The sequence below is a fragment of the Balearica regulorum genome, unplaced genomic scaffold (genome assembly GCF_011004875.1).
Source record: "Balearica regulorum gibbericeps isolate bBalReg1 unplaced genomic scaffold, bBalReg1.pri scaffold_34_arrow_ctg1, whole genome shotgun sequence".
Lineage (NCBI taxonomy): Eukaryota > Metazoa > Chordata > Aves > Gruiformes > Gruidae > Balearica > Balearica regulorum.
In genome coordinates, this window is record NW_022679072.1 from 242,214 (window position 1) to 261,871 (window position 19,658).

The following is a 19,658-nucleotide window of genomic DNA, read 5'->3' on the forward strand; positions in this document are numbered from 1 at the left end:
TTGGGCTCCGCGTAGAGCCTCCCGCCGAGCACCCAGACGGGTTTTAAGGACGGCGGCGTCTCCAGCCCCGTGAAGGCTTTTTCTCCGACGCCAGCCCCGAGGTTCCCTCGGGCGCCCCGAGCTGTCGCTGGGGGAGGCCATTGCCGCAGGGTCCAGATCCCCAAACCAGGGACGAGCGAGAAGTAACGGCTGTGAGGAAAAAACCCCACAACCTCTGCCCGCCGCCGCCCCCCCCCCCCCTTTTTTTTTTCTGGTTTAGTTAGAGAATTTGGAGAAAGGAGACCCTTTACTACATACCTAGATACTTAAGTATTTAGTTTTAACTCCCAGTGCATACGTTTCTACATTCTGTTTCTTTCATCACTGTTTGCCATTTTGGTTCAGACACTAAGATAGGATGTGTTTCCCTGAGAGAGAAAATAAAGATGTGGCTTGTGGGAACCGTTAAAGAGTTACCAGTTGGTCATGGAAGACCCACGATTTACGCAATTATGATTAAAAACCCAAAGCCCCTGTAGAGGTGCAGTATCCTGTCCAGACTAGTGCCAGGAAGGAGTTTGATCAAAGCTTTGAAGAGCAAAAGTTTTGATCCCAGGAATGTTTCTGGTTCTTCCTTTCCACAGTCACTCCTGTTCAGTTTTCCCAACAGTTACGCGGGGAGCACGGCTAACAAACTGCTCCCACAGTCCCATCAAAAATTGGTGACAGCAGCCAAGGCTAATGAAAAATAACCTGAATTCCTTTATTATATTTCCAATGTAGTATTTTCCTTTGTTTCAAGTTAGGTTTTTTGGACAGGCAAAAATATGCCATAGCAAAAGTTCTTATGTTTGTGGAGTGTTTCTCCTACATACTTTCTGTAGGTTGTTAATTCTGTGAAAGCCCCTTGAGGTGCTGTCACATAATGAAAAAAATCCACCTCTCAACTGCATTGAGAGAGGTTTCTAAAGGATTTACTTTTCATGTACCAAAATGAGACTTGGTTTAAAACCTTGATGGAATATGCGATGGGCTCTACAGCACCACAGACGAGTGCAGAACAACGTATTCCCACAAGTTGCAAAACGATGATAAAAAGTTTATCATTTTCTGTTCAAGAGAGGTACTGCAGTTATCTGGGAGACGTTGAGGTCTGCAGCGTTCCAAAGGCAATCAATCACAGCAGTATGTCACATAAAATATATATAGGACAACAATATCAAATAAAAGCAGTTAAAGGACTTTATTTGAGCTTTCTTAATAAATTTTAAGATGTATTTGTTTAACATATGTAGAAATATATATGTAGAAGTAATCTTTACTGAATTATGTACAGATGCAGTAAAAAGAAAACATAAGAGTAGAAGTCAAGTATGTGGAAATCAGCACTGAGCATAACTGAAGGCTGCAATTTCTTTCTTCATTTCCTAATAAGAAAAAAAGACAAACTAGCAGTCAGCATGAACAACAGCTTAAGAACCCTGTTTATTTCTTCATAAAAATATTAATAAAGGATCTGTACACACATACATAGTATAGTAATATTGAGCAAATACATGCGCTAGCACCACCATAACATCTTTCTATACCCGCTAGCTTCAAACACATGCTTATGTGTCCAAAATGGACTACAGAGACTGTGTGGTTCTGTATCAAGAGACTATGGAACTGTATCAACAGCGGTTCCAACAGTTAGAAAGAGGAGACAGTTCCTGAAAAGGCACAACTAAAAGCTGGAAACATTATTTGCTGCACTCTGAATAATTACTTGTTAAAGTCTTAGCTCTTCATACAGTAGAGCTTGCTCCTGACTGACTTGCAGTGTCACTCTGAAGAGGAGATTTTTTTTTTGTTAAAGCTAAAGGTAGAAGTAGGAAACAAAGAAATCAAGTCTCAACTTTCGATGCTTCAAGTCACAAAAGCTCACAAGCCCCAAGATAACATTAATAAATCCCTTCTCATGCTAAACAACATCATTATACTAGCTGAGAGATGGGCCCGTTTTTCAGGAACGGCCTCCCTGAATCCAAATACTCCTCCCTGTTGCACAATCAGAACAGAACGTCTGTTCTAACTCCTTCTCTGATGTGGAAGAAGAGATCAAGATGACCCGAGCTGAAGAGAAGAGGCTTCCTCTTTTTTAAGGCAGGCCGAGAGGCGTAAAGAATTTCATCTGTTCTCAGTCACAAGCATCTCAAAGACAAATGGATTCAAGGATCTTGAATCTGAAACCTGACTCTCCAACCTATCTCAATCGACTCAATGCTGGGAATGCCTGACTGGGACCAAGGGCATCTCTGGAAGAGTTCTGACAACTCAGAAATCCTCTCTTAGAGGAAAAGAACAGAGAATTTGACTCATTAAGGTTAAACCGCCAGAGGCAGAAATCTCCCCATGTGTCAACTTAAAGATGCTCGAGCCATGCTTGTTAAAAAGAGATTGTGGTGAGACCAGAGAAAAGTCTCAAACTCTTGTTAGGTTTCCTACCTAATTTCTTTTCAGGAATGGAACGACTACTATATGAAGTGTTACCGTGTCTGACTGCCTGGAAGGGGAGAAAGAGGCAGCAACAGACTGGGGAAAGCACCCTCCTTATGTAGCCCCCCCACCCCTAAAAAGGTTCTGGAGAAGGACTGTTGACAGACTGAGGTTAACTGCTTTGAGAGGGCTGTGTGGGTGGACCCATTGTCTTCCAGTTCAAGCCATTTCCTGCTGAAACTGCCAACACTTATGCCAAATACAACAATGGTTTTGCAATAGGGATAAACCTCTTCCAGACTGAAATGAAAAAGCCTCGTAACACAGGCAACTAAGCAGTAAAGAGTAATGCTAAGGAAGCGTGATGTCCAGAGTGCGCACATACACGTGCCTAAGACACACATGCATAACAGTGATAGAAAGTGCTGTAAGAAAAGAAAAAATTACCTTCACTAATGCAGTTTTGTCGTAATCTTCCCGATGCTGGTAAATGCACCGACAAAGAACAGCATATAGTCTTTCCATGCGAAATATATCGTACTTTTTAGTTACCGCCGTGACATAACGCAACAGTTGCTGAAAAAAAGAAAAAGGAAACTACAAGTTTGGAATAGCGCAAGATCCTTTGAATAGGCTCGTCATGTTTTCAGAAGCTAAACAGTAACAATACAACACAAACGACATCCTACTTTCTTATATTGTGAAACATGAGTGACGGTTCAGAGAACAGATTAAATATCTCACAAGATTTAACTGAAGAACAGGAGTTACTTTTTCATACTTCAGAGAAGAGGAAAGCTTAAATTTCAGACACTATTTTATTACTAATCAATCTATCACAGCGACAATCCTAATTGCGAATCAACTGCTTCCAGAACAGCAGGGAATGACACAACCCACTTTGTCGTAGAGTTGCTGCCACAGCAAAGCCACTGTTCCATTTTATTAGAGAAACTGTTGCTGCAATGCAGGGCACTGTAAAATGGATCTGTGGAAGCCAGGCTACAAATCTTCTGGATCCAGCTGTGCCAGCTGGAAACAGAAGCATCCTTGGGTGCTCACCTTTACCCGTTAGCTGAACGTGTACTGTGCCTACAGCTCTGCTGGCAGAACACACTGCTCAAACGTCTGAAGCAGATCAGGGAGCAAAGGTACATCAGTTGGCTCCTGCCTTTAAACTGACGAGTGGAGAAACTAGCAGAGTGACTCTGCCTGTAGCACATTACCAAAGACGTGGATGCAATCATCTCTGGGAAAACGACAGTGACAAACTAGTGGCAGCACCTTCTTCCACTGCTGGGGCTATTCAGTGCCTGTGTGTTGTGTGAGGCTGTGAAGATGTAGCTTAAGAGAGCAGCCGTACCAAAGGAAAGTATTACTGCCTCACAACTGCCTGTCGTCAGACTCTGCCTCCCTCAGATCAACGAGCACAAAAGCTGAGTATTCCCCTCAACTTCATTCTACGCAACACGCAGATAAAACGCACAAAAGCCACGCAGCGTGCTTTCAGCTGCTGCAAACAGAAAAGGCAGGATGTGACAGAGGTGTATGGTCACCATCCCGTGTGAAACTATTTCTAATTGCTGCCACATAGATGACTGCATGCGTTTCTATATGTTCATAAAGTTCTAGGCCTATTACTAAGCAAATAAGCAAACAAACCCCCCCAAACAAAACCAAGCAGCTACATTTTGGAGGTTCACCTAGCTTATTCACTGCAGGTGAATCCTAAAGAGGCTCTCTGGTACGAGCAGCTAGTTCCAATGGCATCCATGTTCATGAAACAAATTTTCTGAAAGATGCGTTTCATGACTGTAGCTCTCATAGCTGAAACGTATATAAGGGCTCTACCGTACCATTTCCACAGTGGGCAGTAACTTTGGAGCACACACTGTTAGCACCCTGACTCTCTGAAAAACCTGTGTGGCTTCTCTACACACAGAAGCAGACATGACCAACAAAACCCCCTGACATCTGCTTCCTTAGGAAGCCAGCTTTAAAAAGTTAGTTTCACCTCCACAAATTAGGTCACAGCTTAAAAACGTGACAGAAATTGTGTTGGCAAGCTCCTGCACCGCATGGGATTCCTATCTGGTCACATTCTCCCCACACAGGGGAAACAGCCGTGTAATACTCCCTCTCTCGTCATGGCAGGTAAAGAGCAGGCCTCCTCTGCTTTGGCCAACCTCCAGGACTCCAACCTAGCCATTTTCCTAACTTCCTCACTGCAATGTCCCCTGAAGATGAGGCCCTTGTTCTACCCTCTGCAATTCATGCAAAGGAATCTCTTTTACCCCCTGCAGCTAGGCCATTTCTAACCCTTTCCCCAACTGTAGCCTAGGATAGCAGCTTCTACGAGGGACTGGAAAAGCCTTATAACACTGTAACTGTATGAATGTGAAATTCTCACACTGGATTTTGAAAGAATTTCAGAAAAGTCGGTATTAGTATTTTATCCTCGATGAGCGTTACGTCAACCTAACTTCAGGTTTCAAGTCATCACGGCTAGATAGGAAGGTTCTTTTCAGGTTCCTAATAAATGAAACCATGCAAAACCCAAAACCAAACCCCCAAATCCATCATAAAAACTGTTAAGACATTAATAACCAACAGTACTAGCAGGCTGTTAGTGGGCTATTTTCAAATTCAACAAGCCCTTTTAAATGAAAGATTAGGAAGAGAACCAAAATCAAGAACAGCAGCCTACACCAGGTGTGGCAACACAACAGTCATAGTCCATTACAGGTTGAATTGTTTCACAAGCTTGATATCCTTCCCATCAATTGTTTTAATTGGCATTGGTTAACTGACTTAATTTACACGTAGCAAGGCAACGTCCTACTTCAGTATTAACAAAATTGACATTAGACTTACTTTGAGCTCGTAGTAATCCACAATCACTGGCTGTGTGAGCATTTCCACGGCTTTTATCGACACACATCACCTGTTGCTCTTCTACCTGAGAATGTCTCCCACGAGTCATACGGTGTACCCACGAATCTGGAACGACACAAGTTTCTTAAAGTCAGCATTTCTGTTCATCTGGAATACAGTGTCAGTGAAGTATCCTGTACCTGGAATACAGTCGCTTTCTGCGGTGACAGAGACAGGATTTCTACCATTTTTTCACTGAGAAACGCTTGACTTTTACTTACTTTCTGGCAAAAGTCACCGCTCCGTAACAATTGGACACACAAAGAAGCACTAGAGGAAAAAGGCAGGGTAACACCAGGAAAAAAATGCAGTCACATTGCCATTACAGCACTGCACGGTAACACTGCAAAATAATTAAGGTTAGGAAACACGTCTTACATGGCAAACATTAGGACCTAAGTCTTGTATTCTGCATGGCACTCTGGGTCCATGCCGCTTGAAGTACAGCTTTTTAACTTACGCTGCTCATGACTGGGACGATACTCATACAATAAAAGAAGGCCAACGATTGTTTTGCAATTAGGTACCATTTGAAAAACAACCTGCAGAATCAAGAAACCAGCAGCTGCAGAAAACCACGAGTTTGGCCTGCGTAACTAGAGGGGCAGCATCCTTATGCAGGAAACGCTGTGTGCTGATTTTAGAGATACACTGCAGAAATAACAGAACTCCAGAAGGCTAAAACCTAATAAATAGTGTAATCCTCAGGAAGAAGAACCACCTAAATAACCTGTTTTTACGGTACTCAAATACAAGCATATGACAAATTATTGCTAGAAAATTACCACCAAAGCAAATACTGTATAGCTATTAACGTACAGTTAGCAAAGTTTTCTAAGTAGAACATCCTCACCTGCACTGTTTTTTGATGCAGGAGGTTTAGCAGCTTGATTTATAATTAAGTCCTCAAAAAACATTCTTCTTTCTTCCTCATTAGGCAACTGGATTTGGAAAACTTCTTCATAATCATCAATAAACAATTCTTTTATCTAAAGCATGAGGAGAAAAGATATTTCAGATATAAGGCCACACAAAGTCATACTCTATTCCAAAAAGATGAGTACCTTTCAAAATTAAACCGAATAATCACTCGAATAAGACAAACTGTGAGAAGCTATCTTCTTGTCCTTAAAACTCTACATTTTCCTAGGTTAGCATGGCAGATTAAAATATCTCCTCTAAGGAACACCTCTAGATTTAAAGCTCAATGAAGGGACCATATGATACACTGATCAAGTGGGGACATTCACCACCTCCAAGACTGCTTATTTTCTATTTCCCTGCCTTGCTGGTTTCAATCTCTGTGGCATCCCGAGAGGGAACAGGCAGGGTTCAGCAGACAAGTGCGGGCTTTTTGGTAAGGTGTTTGGGGGGTTTTTTGGCTAAATTAATTGAAGTGAGGTGTCTGAAGCTGTACACTTCCAAGTTTTACTCCATTTTTCAGTCTCTACTACCAAAAGTTATGGAAGGAATTTCAATACTTACTTTAGAAGGACTTTATTAACAGTATTAAAACTCCTCGAGAAAGTTAAGCCCTTCCAAAGCAGTTGATGATAAACACATCTAGGTAAGCCCCCCACAGTAACTGAGACAAAATAATCAGGGCAGCGTATTCACATTTTGAATATCCTCCTTTAATGCACACTCTCAGATGTCTAGGAAGCTAAGCATGTACTCTTACTGAATTTTGTTAAGGAATACAACTAGAAATCCATTTCCAAGTTCCCGAAACAGAAGTTGGAACTTGGCTTTCTAATTTGTAAAGCTTTCACTTATATGAACAAAGAAATTGAAAGTTTTATTAAAGAATTTAAATATGAAATTACATTCCATCATTACAGTGTGACCACCATACTTTTTCAGTAAAAATATCTTTCAGTTTCAGTAAAAAAGTTTTCAGTAAAAATATATTTTTCCCATTTCCATTTCAAGCACCATATATTCTTGACTAAGTACATACCCAACCATCCTGAAGTCACTGGATTTATTGTCTGAAGTAAATGGATCCATCTGTCTAACAAGCATGAGTGTGTGAGAAGGGGGAAAAAGTTGCGTCAAAGTCAATCTCTTTACTCAGAAAACACTTCAGACAAACGCTTTCGGCATTGTTTTGTCTAAGCAAATTTTAAGAGACCTGGTTAGGGTGCCTGAGTAATAGCAGTATGCATTTGCTTAAGTACTCCAATGCTTAAAGGATTTATAACTGAACAAGCAATTGAATAAAAAAAGTAAGAAAAGGAACGACAGAAATACCTCTGTTGGGAGATCTGCGTGACACACGTCGGATGTTGCAAGCAGCAAAACTGGAGCAAATGCTGGAATGTTGTGCAGTAGTGTTGTAAAAGTAGCTTTCAGTGTAGCTCCAACAGCCTCCCACCACAAATGGATATGTGGGATATAAATGATACTCGGTGCTGTTCTTTGAGCTTCTCGCATCAACTGGTGAAATGAAAGCTTGGATAAGAAAACTAAACCATGTGGAATAGGCTAATAAATAACTACGTATCAGTCAAACGATCTTAGGAAATAGGAGTACGTGAAGCCAAAACACAAACCCAAACCAACAAAAGAACAACTCCTTAACAATAAGGTAAAATGTTTGACTCAACTATAGACATTGCTACGCAGACAGACCTGAAGCTCTACCTGATTTCAAAACTCCTTAGGTGTAAGGGAACTCCTAAAGAGCCTCACAACTTAGCTGGTGTAGCGCTGTGCCTGAAAACACAAGACTAACCCTTCTTCAAGATGTATTAGTCTGGGTAAGTCACTACCCGACTGCAACTACACGACCGACTACACCATCTTCAATTCAGAGCGGGCACATAGCCAAGTCAGTCTGGAGCACAGTCTGAACAAAGACAGACAGAGCTATGTGAAAAGATGGGGGCTGATGCTGTAAGAGAAGCCAGGTTACCATTCCAAATTTCAAGTATGTTTTATAAGAGGTGACCAGTCTTCAGCCTGCCTGAACAGCTAAATCACGCACAGCCTCTCATTACCAAAGGATCCATCAGACCCGATGACACGCTTTGGATGGCCGCAAGCCGTTGCCTACAGATGGTACCTCGATCGCAGAAGAGAGCGTGCACCTACTGCCTGAGGGAAGTGGCAACGGCCCTTTCACATGACAAATTTCTCCGTGTACCCTCTCAGATTATTAATATTCAGGGAGTTCCTGTCACAAAATGGGAAGCGCACGTGGTATATCTGGGCAGTGACTAGACACGGTAGTTATACGACCGCCGAAGCAACCGTGACATAACAAAAAAGGAATTGTGCCTCTTCTGTGACAAATGAGTATCCAGTCATGTAGTGTGTCTGTCCTTACTTGTCCAGCTCTCAAATGCTGCTACCTAAAGGTCAAACTATTTTAATACAGTGATGCCAAACAATAAAATGGCTTTCCTGCCTAAAAGTAAAAAGGAAAACAGCACTACATCTGCTTAGATTTAATTTTCCCAGTTAAGAAAAACATACCGGTGTACAAATGTAAGCCTTCCATGAATTTTAATGCTTTTACTGCATATACTACAGCAGTGGAAGCTGTGTGTATATATACACACACACACACACACACATACGTATATATGTAAAAAAAGAAACACTTCTTTTCCCCAAAACCTTGATTGCCTCTTTATTATATTTAATAAAAAAGGCTACAAAAAGTGCGTGACGTGCAGTCAGGCTGATGCAGAGCCACCTACCGAGAGCACAGTCTCGTAAACAGCAATGAAAACAACTTTCTGGATCCCACCGAAACGGGCAGGATTTCTTGCGATAAAGAGGGATTTATTAGCAGCACCTCCCAGCTTCCCAAGCTGCTAGCAAATTCCTCACTGTTTAATTTGGAATAGAAAATACGGCCACGTACAACATCCTTACTCGGTATTATATGGTCTAAAAAGAAACGTGCGTTTTCAGACAGAAGTAAACCGAACAGCACATTCAAACCAGGCCACCTCTATTAACAATGAATTTTGCTGGCTTTACTAGTTTATATACAGTTCATGAATCCTATGAGATTAAAAAGAAAAAAAGATACCTGTGCACACGTTTCTTCCGGTGACGTGGCGGTAACAAACAAAACAGGTAGGTCTAGCGCATAAACTGGAAACTTTTCCAGGGCATGTATTACTGCAGGTGCCAAATGAGAAGCTTGCCCATATCCTGGCTCTCCAACTAGTAAGAACCGTGGCCTGCAAGATGTTGGCTGGTAATAAGCATTTCTAGAACAATTAGAAGATAGTAAGTTTCAAAATGAAGTGATGAATAGGCACACAGATGTTAAAGGGTTTTTTCCTAACCTCTTTTTTTGGTAAATCCTCTCCATGTCCCAGTAAATAATAAGCTGGAGGCCTATCAAAGCTCATTTTCTCACAAACTTGTACCATAGCTCCCCAAAGAAATCCTGCCAAGCCCCAGCATGTCTGCTGTTCGTTTGGCTGGCTTAAGTAATGGCTCTTAAATCACATTAGCTGTATCTGAAGGACGCAATTGGATTAGTTAAATTACAGCAGTACGCTACATACGTACAAGATTTTATTCAGTCATTCTAATTGTTTCATCTTTGAATTGTGTATTAATTTCCTAGTAATCTTGCTTTACTAGCATGAAACACATTTGTGAAGAGCGTTTGTTTTTTCCACCACAATACCATTGTACCTTTACTGGCTGAAGTCAAAGATCTTAGAGACCTAACCAAACTCAGCTGGTCACATTTTCTGGACAGCATAGCGATAGAAACGGAGAAAAATAACTGACCCAACAGCAATCTCTTTTTGCAACTGTTGGCTTCTACATCTTCCACATGAAAATGTCAAGAGATTAATATAAACATTTACCTGCTAAAACTGAGGAATTTTTCCTTTTCTCTACTGGGCATTTTATGAGTTGGCTTCTCTTCAAAGATTGATGGCGATTCCTCATCGCTGTCAACTGTATCATTTCTTAAAACATGATTTACACTGTCTGAAAGACAAGAGAGGTTTGTGAACTTCCCTGAATACTCCATGTCTCACTCTCGCATTAACACAGCTTCAAATCAGTGCTGGAAATGCCTTTTCTTCTATTTCTTCATTTGAGGGCACACACTGAATGCTATTTTCTGAAGAGTTCGTCCTACCACAGACCTAAGGAGACTGCACAAGTCTCTACAAAGCTGTCCTAAGTGCTTGGGAGGTTGTTTGTTTGGTTTTTTTTTTCTCCTTAGAAGAAAGATGATTAGGAACAACTCTGGTGGTTCCTAGACACCTGAAAAACCCAGGAAGGCCACTTCTTTCTGGGGCAGGTTCCCACACTGGAAGTGAGGGAATTAAGTGAGTGCGATGGCCACAAACTTCCATTTGTGTAGGACTAGTGAGTCAGAAGATACAGACCAAGACATCTGCGAAATAAGGCTCCTCCAAGATCACCGAATGAGTCGATAATGGAAGGCAGACAACAGAGAAGGGATGCAATTACCAATCCCCTAGCCTCTCTGCTTTTGTTTTGTTGGTGGATTTCTGCCTCTATTTTACCAATGCTAACCTGTCTCCTGGCTCTACTGGGAGTAATCCTGGTAGGATAGTCTCCAGAGATTAGCATAACTAACTATTAACAGATTTCCATTAATCAAGAGTGGAGTGAGTTTATCAATTTCTTTGCTCTCACCAACTGACAGAGTAAACCTGATCAGGGCTGACGCAGTCAGGGGTGTGAGCTCACGTATGCTAAGCCAAGTCCCAAAGTACACACTACTAAACCATTCTCATCTCCTGTACAAGTGTACAGTGTGATCCACAAACATTTAAATTAAGAGACTATGGTTAAAAAAAAAATCACAATAGCTAAAACAGTATTTAGCTTAAACCACTTATACTTGCATTGCGGTCCTGACATTCTTCGGACAGGAATTAGAAGCATTCATGTAAAAATACCTCTTTCCCCTCTATTTAAATATTTTGAAAGAGGTGCCTCATACTTTAAACCTTAGATCCATCTCTACAAATGACGAATATGATGTTAGCTACTGTCAGAAACAGGGTGCTGTAGTAGAGAACGCATAGTTCTCTACTGCGTATTGTGAGTCATTCACAGCTCCCGTCCAGCACTTCAGTTTAGAATCCAGAATAAAACCTATCCACGCTGTTCCTGAAATAAAAGCATGCACATGCATATTCTAAAATTCTACTCTCCTTATGGCCAAGAGGTTTGTGTATGTTGATTGCACAAATGAGAATTTTTTGCTTTGACCGAATTTTGAAGTAGTGAGTGTTATTGTTATACCTGGCTGTTGGTCCTTCTGGAGTGCAAACTCTGCGTGGGGAAATACTCTCTGCAAGGCTTGTAAAATTCTTGCTAACGTGTTTTCAAGCAGTGGTTTTGAAACAGATGATAGCGCTCGCCCAGGTGAAGCCACAGCCCTCTGTGAAGCTGGAACAGTCTTCTGCATAGCCATGGCAAAATCCTTTGCTGTTATTCTAATAGAAGCAACATCTAACTGCAGTTTCTCGCTACTTTTGTATATCTGAGGATAGCGGCGGCGCAAAGCACAGAGGGCAGCTTCAGCACATAAGGATTTAATATCAGCACCACAGTACCCTAGCAAACAAAACAAGAATCAAATGTTACATCAGTCTCAGGCAACACAGAAGTCAAGGGCAAGGTTTCCAAAGTGCAACACTGAAAGGCTTTGTATGCGGCCAAAAATTAACAGTTTAAGAGAGAACGTAAAGAGTTACTGCACTGCAGAGAGGCTTTCTTACGTGGCTCGCAGCCTGATATCCTGCACTTATTAAGCAGCCTCCTAATCAAAACTGTGCTCCCCAGGAAGATGCCCCAAACCCATTCAACATTCTGAGAGACAAAAAGAAAATTAAAAGAAAAGAAGCACCTGACTTTGTTTGCTCCCACGGCGTGCCAGCCGCCTCACTCTGCAGCAAGGTGCAAGAGCTCGAGTACTGCCTGCTACAAGCTCAGATTCCTTCGGACTCAGTCACACGCAGTAACTCACTGTATTTTCAAACTTACCAACACATTTTTCAGCTAGCTCTTCAAGGAACATGTCCAATGGCTTAGGGGTCCAATCTCGTGTGTGAATCTTGAAAATCTCTTTTCTAGCCTGGAAATAAAATGGTCGCATTTTAGTTTGTCCAAAGTTTTCTCTGCAAAAACCCCAAAGCAACACAAAACCCCCCAAACCCTCACATTAATACAAATCCTTGGTTTATCTGCTAAACTTTTAAGTATTTTACAGTTCGATTAATACGCTCTCTGCTTTTTCAAGCAGGAAATTTCATCATTCTCAATTTGTCACATTACTCTCTGCGAGGGCGTGCAGTGAAATAAAAGGCTTCCATAAAAAGTAAGTTTCCACAAGTATGAGGCCTGAAGATCCTGAGGAAAAAATTGTAGTAAAAACTTACCTGCAGAGATTTTTTCATCAAAGAAAACTCTCAGGAATTTAGCAAAATTTCAGGTGGCAGCCTCATTAGTTCATCAAATTTGCTTTTCTGCCAGTTCATTCAAGGAAAACAGTCCTAGCACTACGTTTCAAGTTGCTACAATTACTACAAAGGCAAACAATAATTATGACTCCAACTACTGTCACTGATGCAGAAAATGTCAAACGTTGCCTATCTTCATCTCCGATCTTAGCAAGATCTTTTATTTAAGTACTCCCTGGTACACAGTTTATTTATGGCAGAGTTCTAGACTTCTTCCACAGTAGGGAATCATAGATTGCATGTGTTTCACGGCACCTCCTCTCCTGTTCCTGAAAGCAGATAAAAACTGGAGACAAATGTTTCTGTTAAAGATGCTGTTTAGTGCACTTTTACTAGCCTTCAATCCAACAAGCATTTTATCCTTTTTTCCAGAAAGTGCTAATGAAAGAAATATCCATGATAGCCAAATTAAAACACACAAAACCAGGGTTCCACACTGTCTTCCTCCCCATATTTTTTGGTTGCTATACACCTACTTTTTCATTGCTTAGCTATCGCCACTGCACTAGAAGCTTCCCAAGCCCCACACCTGTCCAGCGTACCTCACATCTTTGTCCAATAATAAGTTACCAGTAAGAATGTCAGATCCCAAAATACTTCCCTCCCAGGATACGCAGCCTGGGAACAATCCAGCACAGGTACATCCGCTGTCCATTCATAAACCAAGAACTGAGAGCAAGACCACTTCAGGATGAAAGTGTCTAAGTGGATTAAGTAAGTCTGCAAACATGGACAGATTTGGGAATGAAAAAAAATTAAGTCGCAAAAAATTAAGTCCTTTGTTTGCAAAAAGGAATTCTTGTGCGCGCACCATTTCTTTCATTTTCAAGATGAGATAGCAGTAATTTACAGCTAATTCAGGCATTCATTCTTTCTTACATGTTTCAGTGACTAGCAGCAGCATGCCATCTTCTTGGCTGGTCACAGTGAAACCAAAACTAATTACAGAACTAACTACTTGTGGAAATCCTCTTAATGGTGTATATATTCAGTACCGGATCTGCCCTCCACAGTCTCTCTTTTGTCCAAGTTGTCCAACACTGGTTCTGACTTTAACTGCTCTGTAATACTGCATTGTTACGTGGTTGTGTTATAAAGAGGGACTTTGTCACGTGAGCATTAAGGTTGAGTTTAAGTTCTGACCTCTTGATTTGGCAAGCTGAAGAGGAACTCTCGATCAAAGCGGCCGGGTCTTCGTAAAGCAGGATCTATAGAATCCAGCCTGTTGGTGGCTCCAATGACCACAATCTCTCCTCTGCTGTCTAAGCCATCCATAAGGGCCAGAAGAGTTGACACAATAGAGCTAACAGAAAAAAATATAATTGTCATTCACTGGTTTAGGAAATTTTGTTACATTCTACACAATCTCCTGCAATGATCACTCAAAAAGGACAAGCTTTTCTTGATGAGATGCTGATTAGCCAAAGACTTCATTTAGGACATAAAAAACCCAATAAGCTAACACAGGCCTTGTGCTGATATCAAGCTGAGTGAATTGCTTTCAATTATTGTTTAAAAATCATCTGAAGTTTAGTAGCATCGAATTACTAGTTTTCAGGATAAATTCATGTATCACATAAAGTTAAACGGGCTGTGGTGGTCTTCTCACAAAGATCAAGCAGCTTCTATGTAGATACAACAAATGTACTACCTATGAATTTGGTCTTGTTCACTGGACCGCACAGGAGCAAGACCGTCTATCTCATCAAAGAAAATAATTGAAGGTCGCATCTGGTAGGCCTAGAATGAAAACAGAGGAATATTGACATAAGTAAACCAGCACTCTTTTAAAGAGAAAATGCATTAACAATGTTTTGGTTGGACAGTCCCTGGAACTAGATTTTTCAGACTGGCATCAGGGATCTCTACTAATTGAGCTCATGGAGTGAGGGGCACGAGTAACAGAAGACAGCAGCTTGTGTCAAGCCACTGAGACCGGGTGACAGGAAACAAATCATAGCAGTAGTTTTTACAGCTATTTGGCAACCGCCCGAGAACAGAGCCGAGACTTAATTCAATTACAGGTTCTGAAAGCAAGCTTCCATTAAGAATTTCAATGACTATGCCTTCAGCCTGCATCTGTTTCCCTCTGATCTAAAGCCACCATCCATCTCTTGCCTCTTGAAACCCTTTTTGTGGCTGTTTTGGTTTGGGTTTGGCGGGGTTTTTTGGTTGATGGTTTTTTGGGGGTTTTGGTGGGGTTTTTTTGAGGTGGGTAGCAGGGGTTTGCTTTGCGAGGTTTTCTCGTTTTATTAATTAAGGAGTTTTATTATTATTAAGGAGTGAGTTGTTCTTAAAAATACTGACCACAGAAAATTACAGTTACCACTCGGACAGAACACACAGCACGTTTCAACCTTACCTGATCAAATAATAAACGAAGCTGTCGTTCCGATTCCCCCGCCCATTTACTCAGGCAGTCGGCACCTTTTCGCATAAAAAAGGCTATTCTCCTCTCACCTTGGCTACATTCGTTAGCAAGCGCACGAGCAACCAGTGTCTTTCCAGTCCCTGGCGGACCATAGAATAGACAGCCTCTGCAATTAAAAAAAAAAAAAAAAGAAAGAAAGAAAGAAAGAAAAAGAAAAAAGATTCATATATGATGGAAAAGTATCTATGACAATCCTCATCCCTAAACCACACACCTCTTCTCTCCTAACCAAAACGCTTCGTGTATAAGATCGCAGTAACAGCTGAAGTGTGAGAAAAGTGAAAAGAGATGGAAGTTTTGTGTTCCTACGCAATTCAACGAGGCAGTAAACGCAGCAAATAAAGAGGATAATGGAGACGTACAAACCTTGAGAAAAGATCTTAGTGTCCCAGAAGGACGCTTCCAAAACTGCTGACAAACTAACAGGGGTGGTTACAGCAGAGTGGAGCCAAACCAGAACAAACTTCAGCGCAGAATCTGAGACTTGGCTAACTTATGACACGCTGCATATAAATGCTTGTTTTCACAAAAGGCAAGATTTGCTAGTAAAGCATTTCATTCTCCCTTAAAACCTTTCAGCTACTGGATTTGGTCTCCCAGGCCATCCATTGCTGATGATAAATGAGGTGGAAGTCTAAACCTGGGAGAGTATTCTGCATTTCCAGATAAATACAGCCATCAACTAGAAAAGCCAATACACTGCTGTTTCCAGAAGGATTTCAATGAATAAAGAAGCAAAACCACTGGAATATTTTCTTTTCATTATTTGTAATACTTTTAAAGTTACTGAAAGCAACGACTTTAAAGTCATATTTCACTATACCATAATTGAACTCTGCTGATCAAGACTATATAAAGCTAACACTTAAATCTCTAATAATTTCCTAATGCAGAACTACTTGAGCTGTGTAAAAAGTGGACAGATTCTTATTGTAGCCCACGCACAACAAACACTGCAAGGTTCTAGTTGCAAGTCCTGTCAATTCTAAAATGTATACTTGATCACTTGAACAAAAAGACAGTTGGTGGGAGAGACAACTGGACTTCCAAGCAACAAATTACAGTTGACTACCAGTAGATGATTCCTTCTTGCTTATAAACTAGAATTTATAGTTTTAAAGAATATCTGTTACCTTGGAGGTTGAATTTTGAATCTCTCAAAGACTTCTGGGTAAAGCAGTGGAAAAACCACCATCTCTTTTAAAGCTGAAATGTGGTCAGAAAGACCACCCACACCATCAAATCGCACCTAAAAATAAATTCAACAGAACACGTTTTATATGTGAAAGAAATGTTCTGGGCAATGTTCAGATTGCTTGAGAGAAAACTGTAAACCAAGGTAGTTGTAGACAGCACGTTATTGAAAGCTTTCAGAAACACTGGAAACATCTCACGGACACAATGAACTAAAATTACTTACTGAACAATCTATTTGCATTGGATCAACATCAGCCAGAGTTGCTCCAATTTTCATGCGATCCTTGTGAATTCCCTTTAACTCATCTTTTCGAAAGTTTAGTGGAAGACACCTGATTTGAATTAAGGAGAAAGAGAAAGGCACTTTCTAACTTGGGATGCAGCTAGATTTTTGCTTTTATAATGATGGCAAGTGAACGCAGAAGACCTTCTAAAGGAGATAAACTTCCTAAATAATTAAGTATTTGTTCAGATTGGTTTACATTTAATGCCCAGGAGTAAAAAAAGGAAAAGGGTCACTCCAGACATTAAACTGAGTTAATTATTTTAATCGCTCGTAGCACTTCTAAATATCCATGCCAGACCACACAGCATACAGATGAATGCAAGCTTCAACCAACTTACTCCGTACGTGGAGACCGTGACCTGACCTTGATTTGTGTGACGGAAGAACTCCCCAAAACACACTGACATCTTTCAAAGATTTTTTGGCTTCTACATTCAAAGACTTACAGCCCAAGGGGATACTTATTTCAGTGTGGATTAACATTATAAAGGCTGGCCACTACTGCTGGTCCTTCCCAAGGGACTTTGGGATCCATGTGCCAGAAGACACACGTGTCTGAGAGACGTTGGGCTGAAAACTTATTTATTTGATTGTTATTAAAATAGTTTTTAGAAACTGTACGAAGATGAAGTGGATAACACTTCACAGTCAGGCAGATGCAAACTCCTCCCAAAGAGATTTCTCCCTCCCCTATTCTCCAGTTTCATTAACCTTCTAGAATTCCTGTTACGGCTGCGCTTCCTACGCCTCTCAAAACGCTCTTCATCCTCAGATGAGGATGAAGAGGATGTGGAATCACTGTTGTGGACTGCGTGTCTCCGTCTGCAAACATTTAAACAAACAAGTAAAACATTAAAGTACACACTAAAGAGTATCAAAATTTAAGTGAATTCTGTCTCAGAATTTACTTTGAGATCTATTAAGTTTCCAGATCATTCTACTCCTTTTGAATCTGATTTCAAAGTCTATTACATGATTTCCCTTCTGACAGTAAAATTTAATCTTTCTCTAGGAAGGTAAAATGTTTAACTGTTTTGTAAAGAAGTTTCAGAAATAAATTACTCATTTTGTCCAATCTCTCTCTCTCACACCCACATAAATGGAGTTTCCCTTAGCATTATATATCCACTCTGTGAAACATAAACCTTTTAAACTTGTTTACAAATTTGGCTTCAAAAACCCTTCCTTCCATAACTGTCTGCTTTCAAAGATGCTGAACAAAGTGCTCATATCTAGCAAGAGACAGCATTCTGCATGCTCTAACTGCTTTCAGGAGCCAAAACCTCCTTGTCATTACTGCTGTAATTCATAATTTATAATTTCATTTAGCATTTTTCTTGTTTAAGGACAGTTTCATACAGAAACATTAACTGATTTCAAAGAGAAACCAGAATCAGTATTTGACTGATTAAAAAAAAAAAACCCACAACAAATCCATTAAAACTTCCGTACAGGTTCTCCCTCTACCTAAATTATCTTCAGTTTTAAGAAAATATTGGTATTCTTCAAGATTAGTCTCAGATTTTCAGAGAGAGATTCTGGCTTCAGTTCAAGAACAAAAGAATTGCAGCTACCTAATCTCAGCACAACCTCCGTAATTACCTTATCAGTGACCACCAGTACTGCATTTTAAAATACCTAATGGCTAACAAAAAGTGCAGTTGACACTCTCAATATTTGTTTTCTTTATACCCTCGGACTACCACAGCAATAATCACACTATTACTCTGTAATTACCACCAATCCAAACACCCTTGAAAGCGTTATTCAGTAATGTGAGCAACAGCACTATTGAGAAGTAAGAGCTATCACTAACCATATACCAACCTGTTAGTTCTTTTGCAGCCAGAGCCTGCTGACTGAGCACTGCTAAATGAGTATCTCTGTCTGACAGGGGAAGACCGGCCCGAAAAATTTCTCTGACGTTGTCTTGGTTCTGTTGAAAGCAAAGAATTTAGAATAATGTTACAAACAAGTTTAAGAGAAAGCAGGATAGTGAAGGAGGTAGAAAATTTCAGGGGAAGTTTCAAGTGATTGGGGGGGGGGGAATTTTTTTATTTTTTTTTTTCAAATCAGTGCACAGTAGAAGGGAAAAAACACACACTTGTGTTTTAAGGAGAACTGAAAGCCACAAGAGTAGGATTATCAAGTCTGCTTAATTACTATTCTTTCAAGGATACACAGGCCATTTTTTAATTGAAAAACAACAACAAGTATGCCAAATGGCAAAGGAATATAAGGTGCACAGGATACATGCATTTAATAAAATTTACTTGCAGAATGATGGTAAGAAATTTAAATAGAAGTTGAGTGTGCATATATTTCATTAAAAAAACCAAACTTCTATGCAAGGAATTAGCTCTTAAGAGAAACTGTGCATATAACCTACTTTCCAATGGAGCTTGATAGCGCTCAACAGTTTTCCTCTGTCGAAAGTCATAACGCTTTCGAGTGTCTTCACCATCATCATGCTCTTTCTCTTCACTTTCTTCTGACGAACCTGCTGTACATTGACATAACGTTAAACTGTTTAAGTACTGTTGCAAATGATACTAAATTCAAAATGGACTCCACAGGTGCCTATAGGTTTTACTAGTACCTTCATGTTAATGACGATAGAGCTGAAAACTTGCAAAACCTGACGACCAATTTATGCAAGAGACATTCCAGAAATTACAAAACACAGAGGAGCGTACATATAGATACACTGTTCTGTGCTCGCTGAAGTTGCTGGGTGACTTCTCATCAGTCTTACTAACACCAATTCTGTCATCTTGCTTAGCTAAGATGCAGCTCCCATGAAAACCGCTATTTCAGACAGTCATTTCTTGTTATTGTGGGAAAGTGTTTCAAGGAAATGTTTTTC

The 19,658-nt window shown here is 40.5% G+C and overlaps 1 protein-coding gene across 1 annotated transcript; it reads right to left on the reverse strand.

Annotated features, from left to right (window-relative positions):
* Nucleotides 1-1,315: 1,315 nt before the first annotated feature.
* Nucleotides 1,316-19,565, reverse strand: LOC142599792 (ATPase family AAA domain-containing protein 2-like). The gene is made up of 18 exons (XM_075741551.1): nucleotides 19,499-19,565; nucleotides 19,182-19,292; nucleotides 18,620-18,728; nucleotides 17,504-17,614; nucleotides 16,730-16,838; nucleotides 16,443-16,558; nucleotides 15,241-15,415; nucleotides 14,530-14,618; nucleotides 14,022-14,181; nucleotides 12,403-12,493; nucleotides 11,659-11,973; nucleotides 10,236-10,362; nucleotides 9,437-9,620; nucleotides 7,645-7,830; nucleotides 6,245-6,380; nucleotides 5,332-5,457; nucleotides 2,905-3,033; nucleotides 1,316-1,406 (listed from the first exon to the last, which is right to left on the reverse strand). The coding sequence occupies exons 1-17, from the start codon at nucleotides 19,563-19,565 to the stop codon at nucleotides 3,002-3,004; spliced, it is 2,244 nt and encodes a 747-aa protein (XP_075597666.1). The 3' UTR covers nucleotides 1,316-1,406; nucleotides 2,905-3,001.
* Between the last annotated feature and the right edge of the window lie 93 nt (nucleotides 19,566-19,658).

What these genes read in the sequence shown, in the direction of transcription:
- LOC142599792 (XM_075741551.1), bottom strand. Translation starts at nt 19,565, where the DNA reads ATGACAGAATTGGTGTTAGTAAGACTGATGAGAAGTCACCCAGCAACT. An exon ending in AAATTCCTCAGTTTTAGCAG is followed by an intron (nt 9,621 to 10,235) that starts GTAAATGTTTAT and finishes TAATTGTTCTAG; the next exon opens with AAATGCTTATTACCAGCCAA. An exon ending in ACGCAGATCTCCCAACAGAG is followed by an intron (nt 6,381 to 7,644) that starts GTATTTCTGTCG and finishes CTCATGCTTTAG; the next exon opens with ATAAAAGAATTGTTTATTGA.